Source organism: Lytechinus variegatus, chromosome 18 (genome assembly GCF_018143015.1).
Source record: "Lytechinus variegatus isolate NC3 chromosome 18, Lvar_3.0, whole genome shotgun sequence".
In the NCBI taxonomy this organism is placed as follows: domain Eukaryota; kingdom Metazoa; phylum Echinodermata; class Echinoidea; order Temnopleuroida; family Toxopneustidae; genus Lytechinus; species Lytechinus variegatus.
Genome location: NC_054757.1, coordinates 20,602,515 through 20,625,408, shown reverse-complemented (window position 1 = coordinate 20,625,408; position 22,894 = coordinate 20,602,515). Strand labels below are relative to the sequence as shown.

At 34.3% G+C, this 22,894-nt stretch overlaps 1 protein-coding gene across 1 annotated transcript in view; it reads left to right on the top strand.

The window, feature by feature from the left end:
* The window catches only part of LOC121432229 (calcium-activated potassium channel subunit alpha-1-like), a 96,114-nt gene that overhangs the window by 56,260 nt on the left and 16,960 nt on the right, over window positions 1–22,894 (top strand). Inside the window, exons 14-20 of the mRNA XM_041630082.1 lie at window positions 515–586; window positions 2,007–2,069; window positions 2,829–2,864; window positions 8,938–9,001; window positions 12,368–12,421; window positions 14,432–14,539; window positions 22,737–22,863. Of these exons, the coding sequence (XP_041486016.1) occupies window positions 515–586; window positions 2,007–2,069; window positions 2,829–2,864; window positions 8,938–9,001; window positions 12,368–12,421; window positions 14,432–14,539; window positions 22,737–22,863 (524 nt within the window). The remainder of the gene's footprint in view (window positions 1–514; window positions 587–2,006; window positions 2,070–2,828; window positions 2,865–8,937; window positions 9,002–12,367; window positions 12,422–14,431; window positions 14,540–22,736; window positions 22,864–22,894) is intronic.

Genomic DNA, 22,894 nt, shown 5'->3' with positions numbered 1-22,894 from the left:
ACTTTCTCTTGACTCAGGCTTATTTGGAACTGCATGCTTTCACCGATCAGAATATAGCTGTGTAGTCATGTGAAAGCACCTCACACAAAAGAAAAATTTCAATTTTTAGTCGAGAAAATCTTTTTTGCCAACACCATCATCATGTCGTCCAACTGTTTCAAAGAAGAATGCCTGTCAAATCCAGCCAGCAAAACTCTTCTCTTTTAATTTCTCCCTTTCATTATCCCATTCTCTTTTATTTCTCTTTTTTATTTTCTATATTTATTTTATTTTATTTCTTTGCTCTCCATCTCACAAACTTTTACCCCTCCCCCGTTCCCCTGACGCCCGACAACCATTCATTGCCTTCTCTTCACCTTGTCTGTCTGTGCGTGGTATGTTGTTGTCGTTTTGTCCCTTTTTTTTCTGTGCTGCCTCTTTTTTTTTCGTTCTGGATATTCAGTGTCCCCTACTAATGGCGACCCTTGCCCTCCCTCTCTTCATGTGTCCTTTTCCGCCAATGAATCTTCTGTAGTTACGACTACCGTTCCCGCTGCTTCCAACGGGGAAAACATACCTATGCAAGAACACACCCCGACCATGGATGGTACGTAAGACCTATTCTTCCATCTCTATTTTTAAATTATTATCATACAACAGCGCCCATCTTCATCAGGACATCTTTCTTTTGTTGTTCTTTTATTTTTTGCTCTTCTGTCAATCAGATTCATCTCGTGGGGAGTGTTTCATGAAACACAATTGTCATTTTCACTGACTATTTGTGACAAGCTACTGAAATCCTTGCATCTGGTTGGCTCAGAACAATTATTGAGTGAAAAAAACCTTAGTTGTGCTTCATGAAACAACCCTAGTCTTATCTTGATCTGCGTTAAAAACAACACTTTCATTTCCGACATCATCGCCCCCCTCCTTTTGAAGAAACATTTTTTGTGTAATGAAAAATAAGAAGGATCATAATTTTACGATGAGTTTCTCTCTCCCCTTCTGCCGTTTTCATCTCCTGTCATTCTTCTATTTCATCTTTATATCTCTTGCTTTTTTTTTTTTAAATTGCATCTGTCTTCTTTCACATCTTCAGCCTTTGCCTCTTTTTACTTTATTCTTTAATTTTCACTCCATCGTTCTGTGATCTCAGTATCTTTGCTTTTGATCTGTCTATTACTTTTTTCTACTTCTGGCCTTTTAGGTCTAATCCCCCCCCCCCATTTTCGTTTCATTCAAAGTCTCCTATGAATGTGTTCTTCTATTCTTAATTTCTTACTTTGTAATTTTTTTTCTTATTGCTATTCTCCTTAAAATTTTGATCCACTTGCTCATTGATAGTTACAGAGTCACCAAAAGTCTAGCTCCCACTTTTTCTTCAAGTTTGATATTTTTCTTCATCCATCCATTAATTGCCCCCATTTTTCATCAAATCACTCCATAACTGATCATGTGATTAACCACAGTGGATCATGTGATCATCTACAAACCATCATGTGATCTCCCAATTATTCGATAGTCAGTCCCTCAGCCATGATGAACGGATGAACCCCCTACCCCAGTTCAAAATATGGTATCACCCCCTTGGCATGTGTCTGATACACTCTCCAGGTAACATGCATTATGATGATGATAATATCAGATATTGTATCAATGAATGATAATTGTTCTATTATACTATTATTCTTATATCTTCCTATTTGTTTGTCACTTGTTCTCATCAGATACTAAATTCATTCCTTATATTATGCTTGGACTTAATACTGAAAGCATATTAGTCATTATTTAGTTATGCTTGTTAAGGTTCAAACATTGGGCAATGCTAAACCAAGATGTCCATGATTGCAATGACTATTTTTATGTTACTTGAAACAATCAGTGCTTACAAACGCACTTGTGCACTCTTTGGAACAAAATATGCTTCTCTAGTGCGATATCTCGAGCACACAATTAAAATTCACGGAGCTTGAAGTTTGCGGCAGTTAGGAGTAGTAGTCTTTCTTCTTCAAATTTTCGTCTTCCAGAATCTACCTCAAACACAGATTCAAATAATGCACCCTTGATACCATCACAGACAACCAAACAGAGTAAGCACTATAGAATAAAGAATGCACACTCGTAGAGATTAAATCAGCTTCATATTTCTTTCCGTTTTAACTGATGGAAATCACTTTTTTTATTGGAAAGTAATATGCTTCTTGTTAAAACAAATAATGAAATTGTTATTTTTGAAGAGCACAAAAGATACCTTTGTGATATTTTGTATTTATTAAGATAGCATGGTTTTCCAAAAGTTGTTGATGAAAATATATCTTGGCCTTTTATGAAGTTGACAGAAATTTTTTCTTACATTATAATTTTTGATAAATTTAATGAGGAAATGCAAGGATTTTTTTATCTCTCAAGAACTGTCTAAAATGTGTTTTATTTTTGCTTTCTTTTCTTTTGTAGCATTATAGTGTAGTTGTAGTATTTTTGAGGTGCTGTTTAACATATGTTTTTGTACAAATACTGCAAAACAAATAGGTAAACAAAAATATTTGATGTGTTTGGAAGAAGAGGGACATTTAATGGTAGAATCATACTCAAAGTATAAGTAAAACACAAGTGGTGAACCACTCTCATTATATAAGTTGCTCAATTGTTTTGGTCATGGCACTTTGCTATAATTAACATGACCTCATAAAAGCTATTTCCCTCTTGCAATGTTCAATGGCACCAAAGACACTAAAAAAAAGCTTTAGAAATAGAGTTAGACATTCAAATCTACAAGAAGATGAAATTTGATAAGGTTCTGACTGATATGTGTTCCATCCTGTTCAATTATCCCTAAATGAACGTAACAGAGAAATCATCATCGCCAGAGCCTGAAGGTAATTCAGGTAAGAAGTAATAGATGTCTTGATAGAAAAAATGCTTCTAGTGGAGCAAACAAAAAATTAATATTTCACTAAAATATATCTCACTGTACACCGTAGGAATGTGCCATATATGCTTACTCAATACAGTAACCTATGTGAAAGTCTCTCTGTTGTAAGTGTTATTAATTATTATGTTCAAAATCGTGGAATGCAACCATATATGAGATGTCAGCATAGTGATAGACCCCCCTCAAAACATGATATATGCATGTTTAATACAGTAGTCACATGTGGAAGTTCCTGATATATGTTTTGCATCATATCCTTTGTAAATAAATCCGATGGGTGTTTCATAAACCTGGGGGGTGTTTCACAAAGATTTAAGTATGACTTAGAGTCGCACTTAAATGTCTAGTTGCGCGCAGTATAAAAGACATGACAGCATTGGTCAGATCATGCCAAGAGGACGCGCACTTCTGCGTATTGATCAATAAGATTGCGCGTTGCATATCATGTACGCGTCAACATTTAAGTGCGACCTAAGTCATACTTAAATCTTTGTGAAACACCACCCTGTTCTTAAGTTACTAACGACTTCACGCACGACTGGAAATACCTTCTTGTACTGTACATTTATATGTACATGAAAGAGAAACAGATCATTACATCCAATAAGGTATCACTAGTCATTCATAAAGTCATTCTTAACGTACAAACAGCTGGATGAAACACTCCACTGGTTTGGCGAAACGGGGTCTAGATGTAAATGTATCCCACCGCTGCCACCACTTTTTGCTGAACTAAGTTACACACTGCACGGCACTCAATCTGAGCCTTTCATGAAAAGTTTTGTTATTGATTATCACTGACAGATGTTAGGAGCTACTACAGATCCTTTCATCTGCTTGGCTGAGAGAGAATTAGTCGAGGAAAATCGCTGATGAAAGTTTTTCATGAAAGATTCCATATATATATATATATATATATATATATATAGACAGCAAAGGATCTGTGTAAAATCTATGACAGAGATTTTGGGGTACCTTGAACAAGGTAGTGTCTGCAGGTTTTAGCTGCTGCAGCATTTCCCTGTTGATTTCCTGACTCCTTATTGTTTTTTGTGTGGAGGATTCAAAGAAAAAGTTGCAAACTTAGATTACCGCTGAAGGCAGGATTTCACAGCAGCTTTCACTGATCCTTCACTAGGGAATTTTCTCTACGTGCGATGTATAGAAGGTTCAAGAACATGGAGATTATTGTAAAATGCCCTTCATGGCAAAGAACACTCAAGAAGTCTTTTTTGAAAACGGGCATAAAATCCGAACAACAGTTTCGCTCATGACTCTGGACAAAGGACATCATTATCCACAATTTCTTGTCGGCTCCGAAACTCAGTCGAACTATTTGTTCGGGTTTACCAATTTTCGACAAAGACCTCCAAGATGTTCTCTGTCCTTTGACGGGCATTTTCAATACATTCACTGCGTTCTTGGACCATCTGAGCATTGCGGAACATGAATCCCCTCTTGTTTTAGTCTGTGCAGACGTTGGGGGATTAGAAGGAGAAGCTGCTGAGCATGATTCCCGCCAACAGCTATGACCAGGCCCTGACTGTTGTCCACATTTACATTACATTGCAAGATGACAAATAAAAGGTGCCTTGGAAACACTAGCTGCGCTTCTCTAGTGAAACCTTAGTACCTTTATTATCAACTCACATGTATCTTAATGTATGCTACCAAATAAATGCACGCTCAGGAAGTTACCCTCTTATCTGAATAGTATCTCATGATAAGTGTCTCGGTGGTGCACTATTGTGATGTGCAATCCAGGGTGCTACATAACTTTTAGAAGCACTTGCCCAGTTGGGCAAGTGAATCTTTAAATAGTTGGAATATACTCCCAAAAAAATCATTGAAAAAAAAAGTTTCACCTCTTCAAAAGAAAGTTTTTTGGTTTTATAAACTTACCTACTTTTCTTTTTCCAAAGTGATTTTATCTTGCCTGCTATGACTAAAATTAGGGTCAATATATCATATCGACCCTAATTTTAGTCATTTTACTGTGACAATTTTGCTTGCCCATTTCGGGCAAGTAGTTTTGGTCTATACGTCAAAACACTTGCCCGACTCTAATTCTTACTTGCCCTGGGCAATTGGGCAAGTGCTTATGTAGCACCCTGGCGCAACCCCCTTTTTCTACAATGGATCATATAGTATTTATCCACAGGTATTTAAGTATAAATTCATCTAGTATCCCAGTATTCAGACTTTTTTTTCAGTTGTCAACATTGTAACTGGACACCAAATATTGTACTCTGCATGCAAATGGTAGTTCCCCATCAAAAATTCCCCATGGATGTGGTATCACGCAGTGACCTACACTTTGAAGAAATGTTTAGTATTAAAACCAGTTGTATATCTGCATTGTCGCAACATATATCTGATTTATATATACTTTTTGTGTGCTGTAGAATGCACAGTATCCACATCTACATTACATTGCAAGATGACAAATAAAAGGTTGATTCATATATACGCAAATCCATCTTTGTTGGTAATTTTGCGTACTATCAAGAATTCTTGTAGGCTTAAAAATGTGTGATGTGAACTTTTCTCTCAACTGCTTCAATACGGCCTAAGAATCAACCTGCCCAGATTTTTAGAAGATAAGGATATTTACCATCTTTCTTAGAAACAAGAAAAAAAATATCTATATTCAGCAGAAATCTATCCCTTTTGCACTGAGCAGGTATCACACTGCTCCCTTTCATAGTGCCTACATAAGGTTTATGTACATCCACAATACTGCTTCACATGGGAATTTTTAATTAAAAAAACCTTATACGATGTTACACTCGGACCTATTTGACTGTTATCATAGTCTTATACAATCAAGCTTTTCAACATACCAAGTTTCTTCACTAGTGTAATGTGCATGTTTATGTTGCACACATGCACATACGAAAACTTGCACACACAAATTGCTTCACATGTGACAATATTGCCTTGAGGTTATGCATTTGTACACCAAGTGCAATCATGATATATAGTGTTATTCTGACATATGTGTTAGCTTAAAGTACACTGGAATGAAAAGAACAATGCATGTAAATGCAGTAAATATTTTGAGTGTATCCACACTGTTGCAGTATGTTTTGCACAGTGTTGCAATCGCTTTGTATGGGTATAGGTGTGGTCATACTCCACACAATGGGGGGAGAATTACATGTATATTAATAGGCTGAAAACACATTATGAACAAACATGGAACACTTCCCAAACAAAGTCTCCTAGTGAATACATTTCAATACAATGCTGGTGTAACGTGCAGTTGTATATCAATAGATGAACACACTGTTACATACCACCTCATGATAAACCACACTTTTAGCAAGCATGGTATTGTACTCTTTATTTACCCCATAGAAGAAAAAAAAACAGCAACAACAACCAACCATATTGGACTTTTTAACAGTTTCAAAAGTTTTCTTCTTTTCATCAATGTTATTTATTTTATTTGATTTATGCCAATTTAGCTTTAATCATTGATTGTGTTCTAAACTTTATTTAAGATTTTACATACCTGTAAGTAAGAACCTTATAGTTGATTTTCTACTTTATTCGATTTCTTGTGAGTTTCTACCCCTTATTTCATGAATGATTTTTTTTTTAGATTAAACATCAACTATTGTATTATCTGTTTATTGTGTTTTTGTTTCATGTTAGTATTTTTTTTTTCAACTTTTGTTTTTATTGATGTCATATAGACATTCACATATTTTGCTAAATCCTTGTTTTTTTTGTAAAATACTAAAATTATTGAACTTCAATTGAATTTTTCCTATCTGGTCTTTATTTATATATATGTATTAACAGATGACTAAATAGTTCTTTTAATTATTTTTTGTGTCAATGTGATAGCTTTCTAATTGAAATGACAATTGCTGTATGTCCTGAACCTAGCCATTTCCTTTGAACATTCATTTATTGTATACACTTTACATCTTGATTAAATTGTCATTTTTTTTCAAGACATCAAACACAATCTCCATTCAATACCCATTTCCTTTTTTCAATTTTTTCTTAACATTGAGTTTGGTATCTTTGTTCTATTACATTATTATTTACTTGTTATGACATTGGTAATATATCGTTGTATAATGACATTTTATTTGCCATGCTAATATTTTCTGTATTGATTACAGCTATATTATTTATTCAAAGTGATACTAGCATAGTATTGTTTTTCAGTTTAGATATACATTCTTATTTTGTTGATCACTTTTTTTTAATCATTTTTTATTTCATATTTCTACTGAACAAAGGTATTTTTTTACCTTCTTGCTTTCTTGCCTTTATGTAGTTACTTGAATAATTAAATTCCATTTTATTATTTCATATCTTATTTTCCAAATGTCATATTAAGTAAGGGATATTTTAATCAAAATATGTATGACACTAATACAGGTTTGCTTCTTTGAGGGAAAAGGATTCTGTTGAATTATATCCTAAAAAGGATTTTAAAAGGGAAATTACTCATATATTCACCATTATTGATTAATTGATAAAATAAAAATGGCAAACAAGTTGAAAAGTTTCAAAATGTTAATGCTTGTAGAAATGAAAGCAATAACCTAGTTGAATCGAATAGGCATATTACCTAATAATACCATAATATAATAAGCTGCAAGAAACAGATTAAATAGAGCATCCTATAATGTTTGATTAGCATATAATCCATAAATATTATTTCAAGCTAGCAGCTTGGCATTAGATAAATATAAGGAGCTATTGCCATTAGCATATTTTACAAAGTAGATCAATTGTATCACATGAACACACCTACACTGTAAAAACTATGGCGTGAAAACATCACCAGTTAGTGTTCTGAGTGGGCCACACCATTAGGTGTTAAAAATACACCATGGTGTTTGAACGTAAACACCACATAGTATTAGAATGACAAAGAGAATGTGTTATAGTAACACCAGCGGGTATTGAACTGACATTGTGAAGTTTAACGCTGGTGTGGTCCTCTGTGAATGGTGTAGTTTTCTTTGCACCACAGTTTTTGCATTGTAAAAGCCTTAAAGATCCAGACCGGACCCAAAAATGAAATTGACAAATCATATACATGTACCAATTGAAAGCTAATAAACTACTTAATACGGAAATGCAAGCTTTATGCATTTTCACCACTTAACAGCAGAGTATTTTGCTTAAGAATAGCTCCAATTATTGGGCTTCAAAAATAGACTTTCTTCTAAATGCTTTTACTGGCCTCGAGATTTCCTGCGTATTTGGCGCAGCTTTCGAATCATAATCTGCATTCAAGTTTCTAGAAATGGCACTTTAGGTCCAATAAGAGCTAAGAAAAAAATTACAAAAATTCTAGTGAAGAGTTTGTAGGTTTCCATCCATTTGAGCACTGAATAATTGTCAATGTCATTTATTTCTGTGAATTAAAAAAAAAGGAATCAGATTCAGAATCTGAAAAGCGGAAAAATAGGGTAACCCATTTTTCAGTGTACAAGCCTTTGGAATCATAATGCCTCTAAACACAACATGACGTCATGGTCTTGAGGCCAGAGAAAGGCAATGAAAAGCCTTTTGTCCGAATCCCCCGCGAAACCGTTTTTTCTTGAGCAAAATACTCAGCTGTCACGGGGTGAATACGCATAATACTTGTCGTACTATGCCGCTTGTATATTTCCAATTTGTCAGTTGCACTTTTAGCTTTGGTCTTGGTCTATAACAAAAGTCATGTCACCAAATTCATGATTTGATTGTGAATTTTCTGATCTCCCCTATTTTGTTTATGGAAAAATTGGAGAGGTTCAGGACCCATTTCATAAAACTTTTTATCAATAACTAACTCACAATAACAGTTTAAAATAAAAGAAAAAAAAAGAAAATTTGTGGGAAAAAGGCTTTTGTTACAGCACATGATATGAATATAGTTCAAACAACTGCCAATGCTAGAGCAACAAGCATACAAGTAGATGGAAAAAGTAGGTTATTGAGCCTGCCACTAAGAAATAATATTTCATGTTCATGTGATTAAATCCTCAAGTTGTTGCCTTTCCCTTCAGCTCTCGCTGTTCCATCAAACATCGGTACCGGAGGAAAAACAAACGGAATGCAACTACAGGAAAGGTATGTCATGTAGTTTCTTACGTCTTATAATTGCACTCCCATTGTTACAACAGAATTGGTATTTTTAGAGCTCAAAGTGCACTACATCTTATTTTCAGTATTTGAATTTCGAGGGGCAGGTTCTTGAAGCTCTCACGACTTTACAAATAATTGGAATCTGACAATGAGCAGGATTCCTGGAATGCTCTGGGCCGCGAAACATGAAACGTGGTGATTGATTGCAGGGGTGATGTTTTGTGATTGATTACACACATTAATCAGTGTAATCAATTGTAGACATCAGCGTCAAGATCAATCGCAGAGCTTTATGACATGAGGTCCAGGCCATTCGATTCTTTGGCTTGCCCCTCCAAGCCTGGGTCTCATCAGTCTGTTCTTGGCACTGATTGCTGCTAAAAAGCTGTGGTCAAAATGGCTCAGATTTGTTATCAAGGTACCTGAACATGTACCTTGGTGAAGTAGAAATATTATTGATACAGTTAGTAGAAGAGGTAGCAGAAGAAGGAAGAAGAAGAAAGAAGAAGAAAGGAGGAGGAGGAGGAGAGAAAAAAGAAGAGAGAAGAAAGTACATGTTTAGTAATATTAGTATGAGTATGTAGTAGTAGTAGTAGTAGTAGAAGTTGTAGTCGAAGAAGAAGTAGCAGTAGCAACAGTAGCAGTTGTAGTAGAAGTAGTCATAATCATATTAGTTGTAGAAGTAGCCTTACAAGTTTAGCTCTAATTGTGTAATCGCCATCATCAGTTAAACAAGAAATAGGATGTTGCATTTGGGCTGTATGATAATAACATTGGAATCAATTCATTTCAAACAGCAACAGGTTTTGATGCCTATACATGTGCAATTCGTCATCCATTTTCATGTTGGTTCTATGTCACATATTAATGTCTATGATGTACATGTAATGTATTTAACACAAAGAATATGTTATACACTGGACATTCATTGGGGAAATTAACATCATCATTGTCATTTGTATAACATTTTAAAGAAGATGCTGCCTCATGCTGTCATTCATTGAAGAATGGTCCAATGTAAATTCCATATATTCCATATTTAAAGAAACTTACCCCCCTCAAAAAAAAAAATCATTGGATATATTTAATATTTGTGAACATTTGTCCTATTTTTCATGAAAAATTTGTTGAAAAGATAATACTCTTCATTTCACTTTACAGAAGAACTTTATTTCTCCCTCAAAATATATAGAATGTGAATTTAGTTTATTCAGAGATGTTTAAAACTAAAATACATGTGTCTGTTTAATATGTTATTCTGATATTTTTAGGTTATGTAGCATAGTACTGGTATATTCATGTACTACATTTGTGATTATTCTGACGTATTATAATTTTTAAAGATAATTACCTTGAATTTATTGTGTATTTGTTTCATTGATATAAGTTTATGCACCTGTTCTGTCCCTTTTTTACCAATCATGGTTTGATTTAGACGTAGTTATTTGTCTCTGAGACAACAATTGTCAAGGTACGCCCCGATGTTACTTTATTATGAGTTTCTGTATATAACCATTTTATCTATCCACTTCTCCCTTTCCTCATCCCTTCCTCCTCTACCGTAATGGCGATTTTTTTTGTCAACGTTTTATGTTGGGGCAGGTCGTGTAGACCGATTTATATTGACGGACAGCCGTCAGGCCCTCAAATCTTTAATATGACCCAGTGGCACAGGCGTAACTCCAACATGATCAGAAGGTATTCTTCCGTCTTTTTCACTCACAAAAAAAGCAAGAGATTATCCTGCAAATCCCTTTTCCCTTTTCTATCTGCTCGTGGTTTTTATTTTATCGGCCTGGGAATGGTTTTTCTGGATTTTCGAACATGGGATTCTTGCTTCATGCATGACTCACCGGGGCTCAGTTTCACAAAAATGTAGGGAATTCTCATAACTTTCTTTGTAGCCAATCAAAGGCAAGGAATTGATTAGCTGAGTATAGACATCATAATGTTATTGAAATAGAAATGGAGTTTGTGAAAGAGGGTCAGAATGTAATATATTCCACTGCTGCCGCCACTTTTGATATGATATTCATAAAGAATAAGAAGAAAAGAGAATAAAATGGACTAAAATGTTATCTTTCAAATTTGCAATGATTTGACAATGTTATACTGATAGAACTGATTTACAGTAAAAAAACAGAAAAGGATAAAAATGTCATTGACATCAACATTTTGTTTTTGAAATTATTTGCAAAAATGCCTGCCACTAAATAATTAGATTTACTTCCCGGGGATCTTTTTTAACTTTTAAAATTATATGATAAATGGCCATTTTCATTAGTTGAATTGTGCACTATGTTGCTTAATTATTTGGTTTTTAAAAAGAACAAGAAAAAGTAGTAAATTCTTTAAACATGATTTTTTTTTCGTTTACAAATAGTCATTGTTCACACTTGGATTGTGAGGTTTTAATAGATAATTAATGGAATATCTAGTAGATAATTTACAATGATTGATTGAATGTAAAATAGATAATCAACGATAATTCATTGAAAGTTGATTAGTTAATTGTAATTAGTGGTTAACTAAATATTAAATGAATAATTTATTAATTTGATAATTTTAAAGATATATATTGAATGAATATTTTATTTCAAAATGGTTGAATATCATTTCCATATAAAGCTGCAACCTTGTATTGAATGTATGACAATCTTGTAATAAATTACCTGTTGGAACTTGAATAGTAATGAGCAATTATTCCTGATATCATACAAGAATGAATGTAAGCATATATATATAAAATATAAACAATAAAATAGGATTGCTTTTACTGTGCAAATCATGTAGAATATTGGAAAGCATGGTAATATTACTGCCATTTTTTTTTTACTTATATGTTGTAACTATCTATCTTACTCCATAATCCATGTTTATTGCAATATGGTTGAGCATGAGGTGTTTCTATAATTCTTTAACTCTGTGTGGGTTGAATGTGGTACTTACTGCATGCCTAATTGAAATTATGTAATTCAGCTGATTTAACTTTTAGTAACCAATTTAGGATGATAGTTATTAGAATTAAAAAAGCAACGGATACAACACCTATTTACTGTTGAGTTTATCAGATGACCTGGGGGTGTTTCACAGAGAGCTGAGTGCGACTCGGTCGTACTTAAATGCCAACTTGCAAGTGATATTCGACACCGAATGTCATTGATTACATGTGCAATCGACCACATCTGTCGAGTGTAACCTGACCATTGCGGTGATGTGCAGCAAACTGTACGCAATTGGAAGTCAAGTCCGATTTCAGTCGCACTTTCAAACTTTGTGAAACCTACCCCCAGATAGTATTTGGTTTGTGATTGACCCAACCATGTTGATTGTGTTGGTTACTTCATTCAGGTGCTCGACACAAGAAACCAAAACAGAGACAAGCTCTGAAACGCACGTTGGCAGGTATTTTCTGGGACTCTGGTTTTCTAGAGAGTGACACTTTTTAGATACTACTCGTGGAAACACTAACAAATGGAATACTATGGAAGCTTAAAAGTGCCACCGAGATGTTGAGATAATTATCTTGGGAAGTCGACATCATGATAGCAAAAGATCAGATGACGAGATCCCGGAACTCGTCATTTCGACATCTTGTAGAAGAGATGATCAGATGACAAGATCCCGGATCTCGTCATGTCGACATCCTTTAGAAGAGATGATGAGATGACAAGATCTTCGATCCATGATCATGTCATCTGATCATCTCTTCCACTGGATGTAGACATGTTGAGATAGAAGATCTTGTCATCTGATCATCTCTTCTAAAAGATGTCGACATGACGAGATCTGGGATCTCGTCATCTGACCTTTTTCTATCATGATGTCGACTTCCCAAGATAATTATCTCAACATCTCGGTGGCACTTTTAAGTTTCCATAGAATACTTTATCCAACCTTTTATTTGTTTTTAATACAGAAGGCTAGAGTAGTACAGAAATGAATTTTGAGATGTTTGTGTACCCAATTTAAAGGGGAAGGTCTTCTTGAAGAGAGGAGTGAAAATGGGTAAAATAGTTTTAAGGCGTTTTGGAAGAATCTTGCAATCAATTGCAAGTCAATTTTAAGTGTCAAATAAGTTATTTAAGTCGTACAATTAGTTTTTTAAATTTACAATCAATCGGTGGCACAGTATGTTTCTTGCAACCAAACGTCTGGCCTGCTTCCTGTAAAGGAATGTATCATTATGAAAGCAAATTCTGTAGTTAAAATTGTTCTATTTATGACATATTTGAAATTGATGATTAATTGCATTAAGTTTTTTGGAACACCCTTGTAAAGGGGTGTTGAACTTTACTAGTGCAATGGTAACGGGCACTTATGATATAAATCTATTTAAAAATAGTTTGCTTGCGGTTGTGTTAATACATAATAGATGTACAGATTGCAAATGTCATAATATTTTAAGGAGAAACGACAATTGAAATGATAAATCTGTAAATGCAAACCCTTTGACATTGTCAGGAAAAGGTCCAACTTAAGCAATTTTACCGAACAACTTAATGCTAAGGGATAATTACACCTACATGTATCAATGGTTAAATTATAATTAGGAATTAAAATTGACTCTAATCTATTTAATTTCTGCCAATTTGAGACCAGTGAAAAAAAGTTTGAATCTGTGCTATTGATTTGAAAATTTTATAAAGATCATGTGCTTCATGATGTAACTAAGATTAATTTATTAATTGACTCCCATTTCCATTTCAAGGTGGGATACATCTAGAATTTGTGAACGATATTCACTTATGGCCCAACGCCATCATAGATCATTCCTAACCCTGTCATTTTTCGTTGTTAATTCAGTTCATCAATATCATGCAACGCCGAAGTAGATAGACTTTCATTAATGCATTTTAATTAAAGCTTGTCACAATTCGTTTTTTTAAACCACTTTTAACTTAATTCATATCTAGATAGATGCTGTGTTATATTTTTATTATATATTTTATTGTAATATGTATATAAATATTATTCACACAAGTTAATTAATAATGCAATTCGAACTGTTTATTCACTGTGATGGAAACATTAATGCCATTTTGGAGGAGCAATTATTTTACTTGGAGGAGCTGCTTTAAAACATTGATACTCTTTTTTTTATAATGCAATTATTGTTTCTGTAACGTTATTCAGTAATCGATAAATGTTGATGATGTTCTTTATAACAATGGTAATCCTTTTTTTCAATGCATATCATATGAACAATGAATTAATGATATAATTTTGCATAAACATTAAAGCATTAATGTCATTTTCAGGTGATGAGTTATGTAACAATACACACATCATTTCATGTCATGATTCATTTTCGTGTATATATATATATCTGTGTATATATTTTATTGTTTTTTCCCACCCACCCACACTCTATGTGTTTTGTTTTTCCACGCCCTCCTTTCATCCCACACGCAGGACCGGCGGTTGCCCTCGCCCTAGCGTGGGGTCGCTGGGGCAACTCGTTCTTAAGCTGAAATATGCAAATGGCAACCTAGACAGGACCAAAAGGCTGATACAGCATTGGTGGGTTCAATGCAATGTGATCACTAACATCACCCGTACTACCCCCTCCTCCTCGTTGTTGTTGTTGTAGTTCCATTGGCTTTTTTTACTTCTGTCTTTCCCCGTCTCTCCTTTCTCGCTGGATAGCCCCATCTGCCCAATGCAGAGCAGAGTACAGGCGTAGTTTCTCTCCCCCACACTCTCTCTTCCCTTATCAACGAGGATTGCAACCATAGATGCAGATTTCTAGATCAACGACCTCTCAAAATGTAGATACCCTAGTGCAGTAGATATTAGTGCAGCAAGCGCAAGTATATATGTGGTTTGCCTGATATATATATAAAACATTTATATTCCCAAGCAATGTTTAAAACCAGTGCTATTGTTTACCCGGTATTCTTAATGCCTCTCAAAGCAAATGCACAGTACCAGCAATTGAAGAAATGCATAATATATATTTATATGGTCATATATGTACAGCAAACAGCTTTACCAGCCATTTACATCTAGAAATCTAAAAATCTGCAATTTGTTTTTATACTTCAAAATGCATAGTTACCTATTAATTCTTGATTGTAAAGTACTAATTGTTAACCTTTTTGGAATTTCCAGTTACAGGAGTTGTGTGAATTTATTTTTGTTAATTTTTCTTTCTTCTAGTTTACCTTTTGTTTTGGTGATTCTTAAGTTGAACATCTCTTTCAGTTGGAGTTTTTGAATATTTTGGGTGTGGTTCATGTGTTAGGTAAAAAAAAGCCTGTATTCTGTTCTCATTTCAATCCTTGATTTGTAAATGTCTGGCTGGGTTGTTAAATTGTTTTATGAAATAACAAAAAAAATTATGATATGGAAATTATTTTAAGCATTAATATGATATACATGTGCTGCTTCACTATTGCGATCTTTCAAAGAAGAACCCGATGATGACTTATGTAAATTACTGCTCTATGATATACTTACCTATATTTCTTATCAAATTATTATAGATAAGTTTAGCTTAAAGGGGAAGTTCACCTTGACAAACAGTTTATTGTAAAAATAGCAGAAAAAATGATAAAAATATATTGCTGAAGGTTTGAGAAAAATCCATCAAAGAATGAACAAGTTATGAGAATTTTATATTTTTTGATTTGTGATGTCATATGTGAGCAGCTTTTTTACATATCGTATGGTAAAAATTCAATGAAATGTCATTTTCTCAGAAAATTGATATTTTCAATTATTGTACTTTCGGTATCTTTTCACACCCGTTCCTAATCATGAAACAAAAATAAGTCATCACGAACCTTTTCAAAATTGAAATTTATGCATTTTTTTTTATTACATGACATACGGGGCAGCTACTTGTCTATGACGTCACAAATCCAAAAAATTAAATTCCAATAACTTTCTTAACCTTTAATGGATATTCGTCAAACCTTTACCAATATCTTTAAGTTATGAATTAAAGCATTATTTTGGCTGGTGTTAGCTTGGTCAAACAGACTACCATTATAGTATTTTTTTCCGCCATCTTCCCTATTCAAATTCTTTAGTTTTTATCATTTGCATTCTATAAACATGAAATCTGTCAGGACAAAAAAAAATGAAAGTCTTGGCTGAGAGACTTGAGCCCAAAATGGAAAGCCAGGCAGTTACAGTCAACTAATACCTCGGTCACATTTGCTCTACCGCAGCCGTTTTATTCATTTTTATTCAAACCACCTATATTTAGCTGGTACAAAAAATGTTAAAACAACTGTTTTCGACTCGCCATACGGCCGCGGTAGAACAAATGTGACCGAGGTATAATTTAAATTAGCTTTATACCTTCTAAATTCCTTTCAGGTCCTCTAGAGTAGCCTGGTATCATCATAACACTTGTTCCTCTGTGTTTCGGCATATTGGTCAATCCTGGTTTCTGGTTAATTTGTCTCTTTGTCCTATGTCTTGTCTTTCTGTCTCATGATATGTCCTACTTTTGGTGTAACAGTGTTGTCTTCCCATCTATTGATGTATGTCATTTTTAGTTTTGTTTCATCTCTCTGTATTCCTCTTTGATTCCTTTCCTTTGTCCTTCTTCTTTTCTTCTTTCTTTCTTTCTTTCTTTCTTCTTTCTTTTTTTTCTTTCTTTCTTCTTTCTTTCTTTCTTTCTTTCTTTCTTTCTTTCTTTCTTTCTTTCTTTCTTTCTTTCTTTCTTTCTTTCTTTCTTTCTTTCTTTCTTTCTTTCTTTCTTTCTTTCTTTCTTTTTCTTTCTTTCTTTCTTTCTTTCTTTCTTTCTTTCTTTCTTTCTTTCTTTCTTTTTCTTTCTTTCTTTCTTTCTTTCTTTTTCTTTCTTTCTTTTTCTTTCTTTCTTTCTTTCTTTCTTTCTTTCTTTCTTTCTTTCTTTCTTTCTTTCTTTCTTTCTTCTTTCTTTCTTTCTTTCTTTCTTTCTTTCTTTCTTCTTTCTTTCTTTCTTTCTTTCTTTCTTTCTTTCTTTCTTTCTTCTTTCTTTCTTTCTTTCTTTCTTTCTTCTTTCTTTCTTTCTTCCTTCCTTCCTTCCTTCCTTCCTTCATTTCTCTCTCTACATATTTCTGTCTTGTTTTATTTTTCTGCCCCTTTCTTGTTTCTATATCTTTCATCTAACCCTTGTCTCTGTTTCTTTTGTTCTTTCTCTCCCCCCCCCCCCTCTCTCTGCCCCCTTTTCTCCCTCTCTTCCTTTTCTCTCTATCTTGCTCTTTTTTCTTTGTATATTTCTTTGATTTCTTTATTGGCTTCATTGTTTGTCTCTTAATTTTTCTGTCCCTCTGAGCCTCTTTCCATTTTTTGTCTTTGTCTCCATCTCCTTTCTTCTAATTCTCTTTCTGTTTATTTTTTTTCCACGTCTGCCTCTGTTTATTTGTCAAGGTCTCAATTTCCTTTTTTCTTTCTCTCTCTCCTTGCTCATCTATTTTTCTTTTATATCTATCTATCTCTCTCTCTGTTTCTCTAATTCTTTGACCTTTCTACCAACTCTTTTTCTCTTTCTCCCTTTCTCTCTCTCTCTCTCTCTCTCTGTCTTGTCTTCTGTTAATACCATTCCCATCGTCTTCCATCCCAGTCAAAATCATGTGAAATCAAGGGAACCTTTAATATACATGTAGAGTACACAGGGAGGTTTTTCATGAACAGATTAGTCAGTGATTTCCACTTACCAATTTGCTTTCAGCAAATCAGCTTCAAGGAATTACAGTATTTTATATTAGTCTTAGAAAATCACTGTATATTCTGTTTCATGGAATGCTCCCGTGATCTAGACACCACCCCCAACGCCTTGCTGCAAGCAGTAGGTCATCATAGCATTACAGCATTCCTCCTAGTAGTTCAGACCATCCCACCATGATTACATCCCTCCTTTCATTCATTCATCATCATCACCATCCTACTCATCCTCATCCCACACCATGCATCTCAACCGATAGATGACATTTGCTCCAGGCAACATTACTCCCATGGATAAACCGCACATTGCGTCTACTATAAAACCTAAATGCTACATTTACACGAGTGAAACCAACCCCAGACCAACCAAAAAGCTATTACATTTATTTCCAATGGTGTACAATCGGTTGGTCTAGGGTCGGTTTCGTTGGTATGACCGTAGCATAAGCTCGAGTAGAACCCTTGTCCTAATCATCATGTTGAACAGAAATCCCAACTGCAACCCTGAACGTTGATAGTGATGATGTTCTGCTTTTATGTAGCACTTAATACATCAGAACGATGTCTCTATCAAGCGCATTACAGATATATTACCTGATATGTTACCTGCCTATGTCCTCAGAGAGAACTTGGACAGGAGCATTTGAAGTGGGACCAACTTTTGGGGGGGCCAATATTGTGTGACCAATTGTTGCGGGAGCATGTGTCATGTCATCTCCTCACCCATTATTGTCCAACCCCACACCGCAGTATTGGGTAGGAAAGTTATACAACTCTTTTCATCTCTGTCTTTGCCTGCAAATGTAATATAATGATATTCATGTATGCTATGAGCATATCTACAAGACAAGAAGATGTATTAAACCATGTAACTCCAGTCACAACTTTTCAATGGAGACGAATGATCTCAGGATAGACGAGCAACAAAAAATATAAAATACCAAAAGAATAAAAAAATTTCCTGATTTGTTCAAATTTTTGTTTCATTTGCTGTAATATCTAAACTGATACAACATCATTTCATCCACAAACTGTTTGGAAGATGTAATAATTGTGCTTTTCTTTTCTTTATTGAATTAATTACTTTCCTCACTCAATAGTACTCTAATGTGTGGTTGGACATGTCATTCCATGATTATGACTTCCATAGGTCATCAGGTTGGAAACACAAGGGCATTCATTCATTCGCCGTATGGCACATGAATAAACGCCTTTCTGGTTCCGAAGTTGATGAACTTTAGATGAACATGCAAGGTCGACAGCAACGTGCAATGTAGGACACTGTATTAACAACCCTTTCTGAATTTGTCTTAATAAATCAATTTAATCATAATAGCTGTAGGCTCTATCATAAATAATTTTTGTTTAAATGAATGAAGAGATAGGAATTATTAAAAGATGCATGGTTAGTAATGTAAAAAGGGAGGAATGAAATTAAAATTATGAATGAATGATCAAGAATACAAAGAGGAACTACACATTTTTTTTTCAACAAAAGGAGTATGAATTAATAACTTGATCTTTATCATTGAATAGAAATATTGTTATCATTGAATTATGGAGTCAATAGTAATTTTGTCTTGCATTTTGGTGCATGCACTATTCTAATAAATAATTAAAGAAAAATAAATAAATTGAGGTGGCATAATTATAAAGATTTGATTAATTTAGGAATGAACAATGATAGCATGTCGCTGCACAATCATGCATGATTATATCACAAATATAATAAGGATGCGTAATACTGCAAGAAACGACATCACCGTGGCAACCTAAAACTCATGTAGTCCCATATGTAGCTTTGTGTGTGTGTGTTGTTGTGTCTATCTCTTTTCCCTCTACAGGCTCTCTACATACATGTTGATGATGGTGACGTTCCCTGGTGATTGCATCAATTAACCCCCTCTCCCCTTCGCTTCTCTAGCTCTCATCACTCATTAAACAATAGATCATCGTGGTTTGAACTCCCTAACCGCCCTAACTAGTATCGTATTTAATCTATTAACGTCCAATTGAGGTGCACCTAACCTTATATTAACCAGCTTGTGTTTATTTTCCCCCCTGTCTAACCCCCTCTTGAACCCCCTACCCCTTTCTCCTCCCCCCCTTACACCCCTACTGGTTGTGTTGCTCGGTTGCTATCCCTAGGTAAGTGTTGAGATCCTATTGTAGCCTCCTGCAACACACCACCACCATCAACTTGTTGCCCATGTGTTGCACCGCCTTTCTGAAAGCGACATCATCGACTTTCACATTCTATTATTCTCCGGGGGACCAGTCGAATGTATTGCTGTACACATGCATTGCCAAATTATTTCCAAACACCCCCTAAACAAGTTTTTCCTCCCTTGGCAAACTAACCCCCTAAACAAGTTTTTCGTGGGTTTTATGTACACATTTTGGCCCCCCCTAAATGAACCCGGGAAGAAAGCTTGGGGAAAAAAACATATCCTATTTCACGTTTGGCTAGTATTAAAAAAGAACCATTGACCAGTCTTTCAAAACTACCCCTTTTTTTGAAAATCGTTGTCTTTGATACCCTGAACGAGTGCATGCGCGTCCGGTGTTCAAAACTGAAAAACACCCCTTTAAACGCATTTTTTTGGTCATGCGTGTGTACAGCAATATATTTGACTGGCCCCCCGGTATTATTCCCCTTCATCATAGTATTACCCAACCATCACATCCTCCTTTCTCACTATAGTGCCGCTACAACAATGTTGCTCCCAAAATGTTGCTTGTGAAATGTTGAAATGTGGAACTCGTTGCTGCTACATGTTGCTCTGCAATTAAGGCCATCTCAAATTCATTTCCATCCAACATTTAAGCATTTCATAAAAACTGAATGATTTTGGTACTATAATGAAAGTATTTTGTTCGGAATGTGTTATTTGTTATCTGCCATTGATAAGGACTTGGATATTATTTTGAACCATTTCTCAACTATTATTTTCCCATTGATAAATGAATAAAAACAGTTTTCACGTTTGATACAATAATATTTTCTGTTAGCTTCAATTTCATTTTGAATAATTTTTCTTTCATTTTTTAGTCAAATTGTCATTATTTGTGTAAGACACAAAAACTTGTCCATTTCCCTCATTTTTTTTAGTTAATCATTTGCATGAAAGTTGAATTGAAATGTTAGCCCTACTTGAATGTTAACTATTTCATCAATAAAGTCAAATTCCCTTGTAGAATCTTTCCCTGCCTTATCAGTGTTTTTAATAAGACTTGTTAAGATGGTCCTTTATCTTTCAAGTTACAAGTGTATGCATTACACTTGAAGAAAAATGATTTTCAAATTTTTTTTTTTTTTTCGATTTGATGTATTTGGATTCCCACATTTCTTTGATGCCCATTCTCTATATGTATTTCATTGATGTTTGTCATAAATCTCACTTTGCACCTGTTAACGATTAATCATTAATTAGCTAATTAGCTTTAGATTGAAAAGGGCCCATTTACTTTCAAAATTCTGTTGCATTTTTTTGTTACCAGCAAACTGTTTTACTATTCACAAACCACAATTCATACAAAGAACTTGTTCCATCTTAACAAGTCTTGATTAAATTTTTGTCTATTCATTTCTGTGTCTGTTGGTGCAAAAGTGTCATCGCATCAGTTGGGCATTAGTCCGTGCCCATTAAACTTAATCCGTTATGTCGTTATGGTTTAAAATGATTTTTTTCCAATTTCAAGTTTTATAAGGATGAGGCTAGTCTATACTAGTTATCCCACCTGACCCCCCACCTCCCCCCCCCTCCCGAAAAAAAAAATAGATGTCTAACAATTAGCCTTTTAGCATGACATGGAGTAAGGTATGAATTCTCCCACTTTAATAAGGAATTGTTTGTAACTTACGAGAGTCACAACCCCCCCCCCCCCCCCATCAAAATCTATTCTTTACTTCCAATACTTTCACTGTAAAGTTGTGCAGACTCTATTTGGTCACTTTTCATTTTAATCTATTAGTTTCCATTCTCGTTTTCTAATTTATCATCTTTTTACCCCATTTTGGTTTTATTTTCTTCTACATGAGTCACCCATTTTACTTTTAAAAATGGAATACTCTTCTTTCTTCTGAATTTATTTACTCTTTTGTTTCAGTTACAATTCTATTTGGAACACTAGAATTAGTATTTATTGCATCAATTATGTTAATAAGGAATGTGAAAGCTGTTTATTTTGTAAAATTATTTTTCATTGTTGGTGTGATTTCAATTTCATATTTCTTTTCACCTTGGTATATTGCACAACCAAGCCTGATCACAAACTATTTTTATTTTCTAGATCTTGGGATTAGAATTGTTGATATTCACTTACATGTCCAATTTCCATTCCACAGTTTTCTTTTAAAAATGATTGAAGTTGAAGCTTTGATTTGAAGTTGGTGTGCATGTTTCCATGGCAATAACTGTTTCATCATAAGTTTTATTGTTGCTTTTACCAACAATTTTAGATAGAAGATGCCCTCTTTAAAATTCTTTAAGTTCAACTTTACTCTGTGTTTTTCAACTAAAGATACTTTGATTGTGGTTATTCCTGAAATAATCAGTAATCAGTTCAGGATAAATTTTGTTTTAATTTACATTTAGTGAAATGGGAATCACACCAGTTATGAAAAATTGAATTTTACATTTTCTGTGAACAAAATTGAAAGTCATTTAAAAATGAAAAGAATAGTTAAAGATAGTGAATTCATCAATTTTCAAGTTAAAATAAGATATTAGAAAGAGTCTGATTTAGATTTTTGTAAGAAAATGAAATATGTTTGGTTGAAATGGGATCTATTTCTTAACTATATAAATCTTGGTGGGATTAGCCTATAATAATTATGAAATGCACGGAGATGTGGACATTAAATCTGAAAATTTTATATTGCAATTAAATATGGAAATTAAATGGAATTACTAACATGATTTCCTGTCAAGCAAATGGGCCCTGTATTTTATGTCGGGGAAACTAATTCAACAGAGTTTGAAAGCAGCATGAAGCAGAACGCATTGATCTGTAATGTATAACCCTTGACATTTGAACTTTGACATTTGACCTGCAGGGTTGGCCCACACCAGAGGAGGCGGGAATCAGCCAATAAGGTTGAAGAGCAAGAGGATGTGGTAGAGTTTGACTGCACGGGGATGTTTCACTGGAGCCCCGATAAATCAGTGGAGGAAGCGATGATTGTAAGAACACATTCTCCCTAGCAACTAGGAT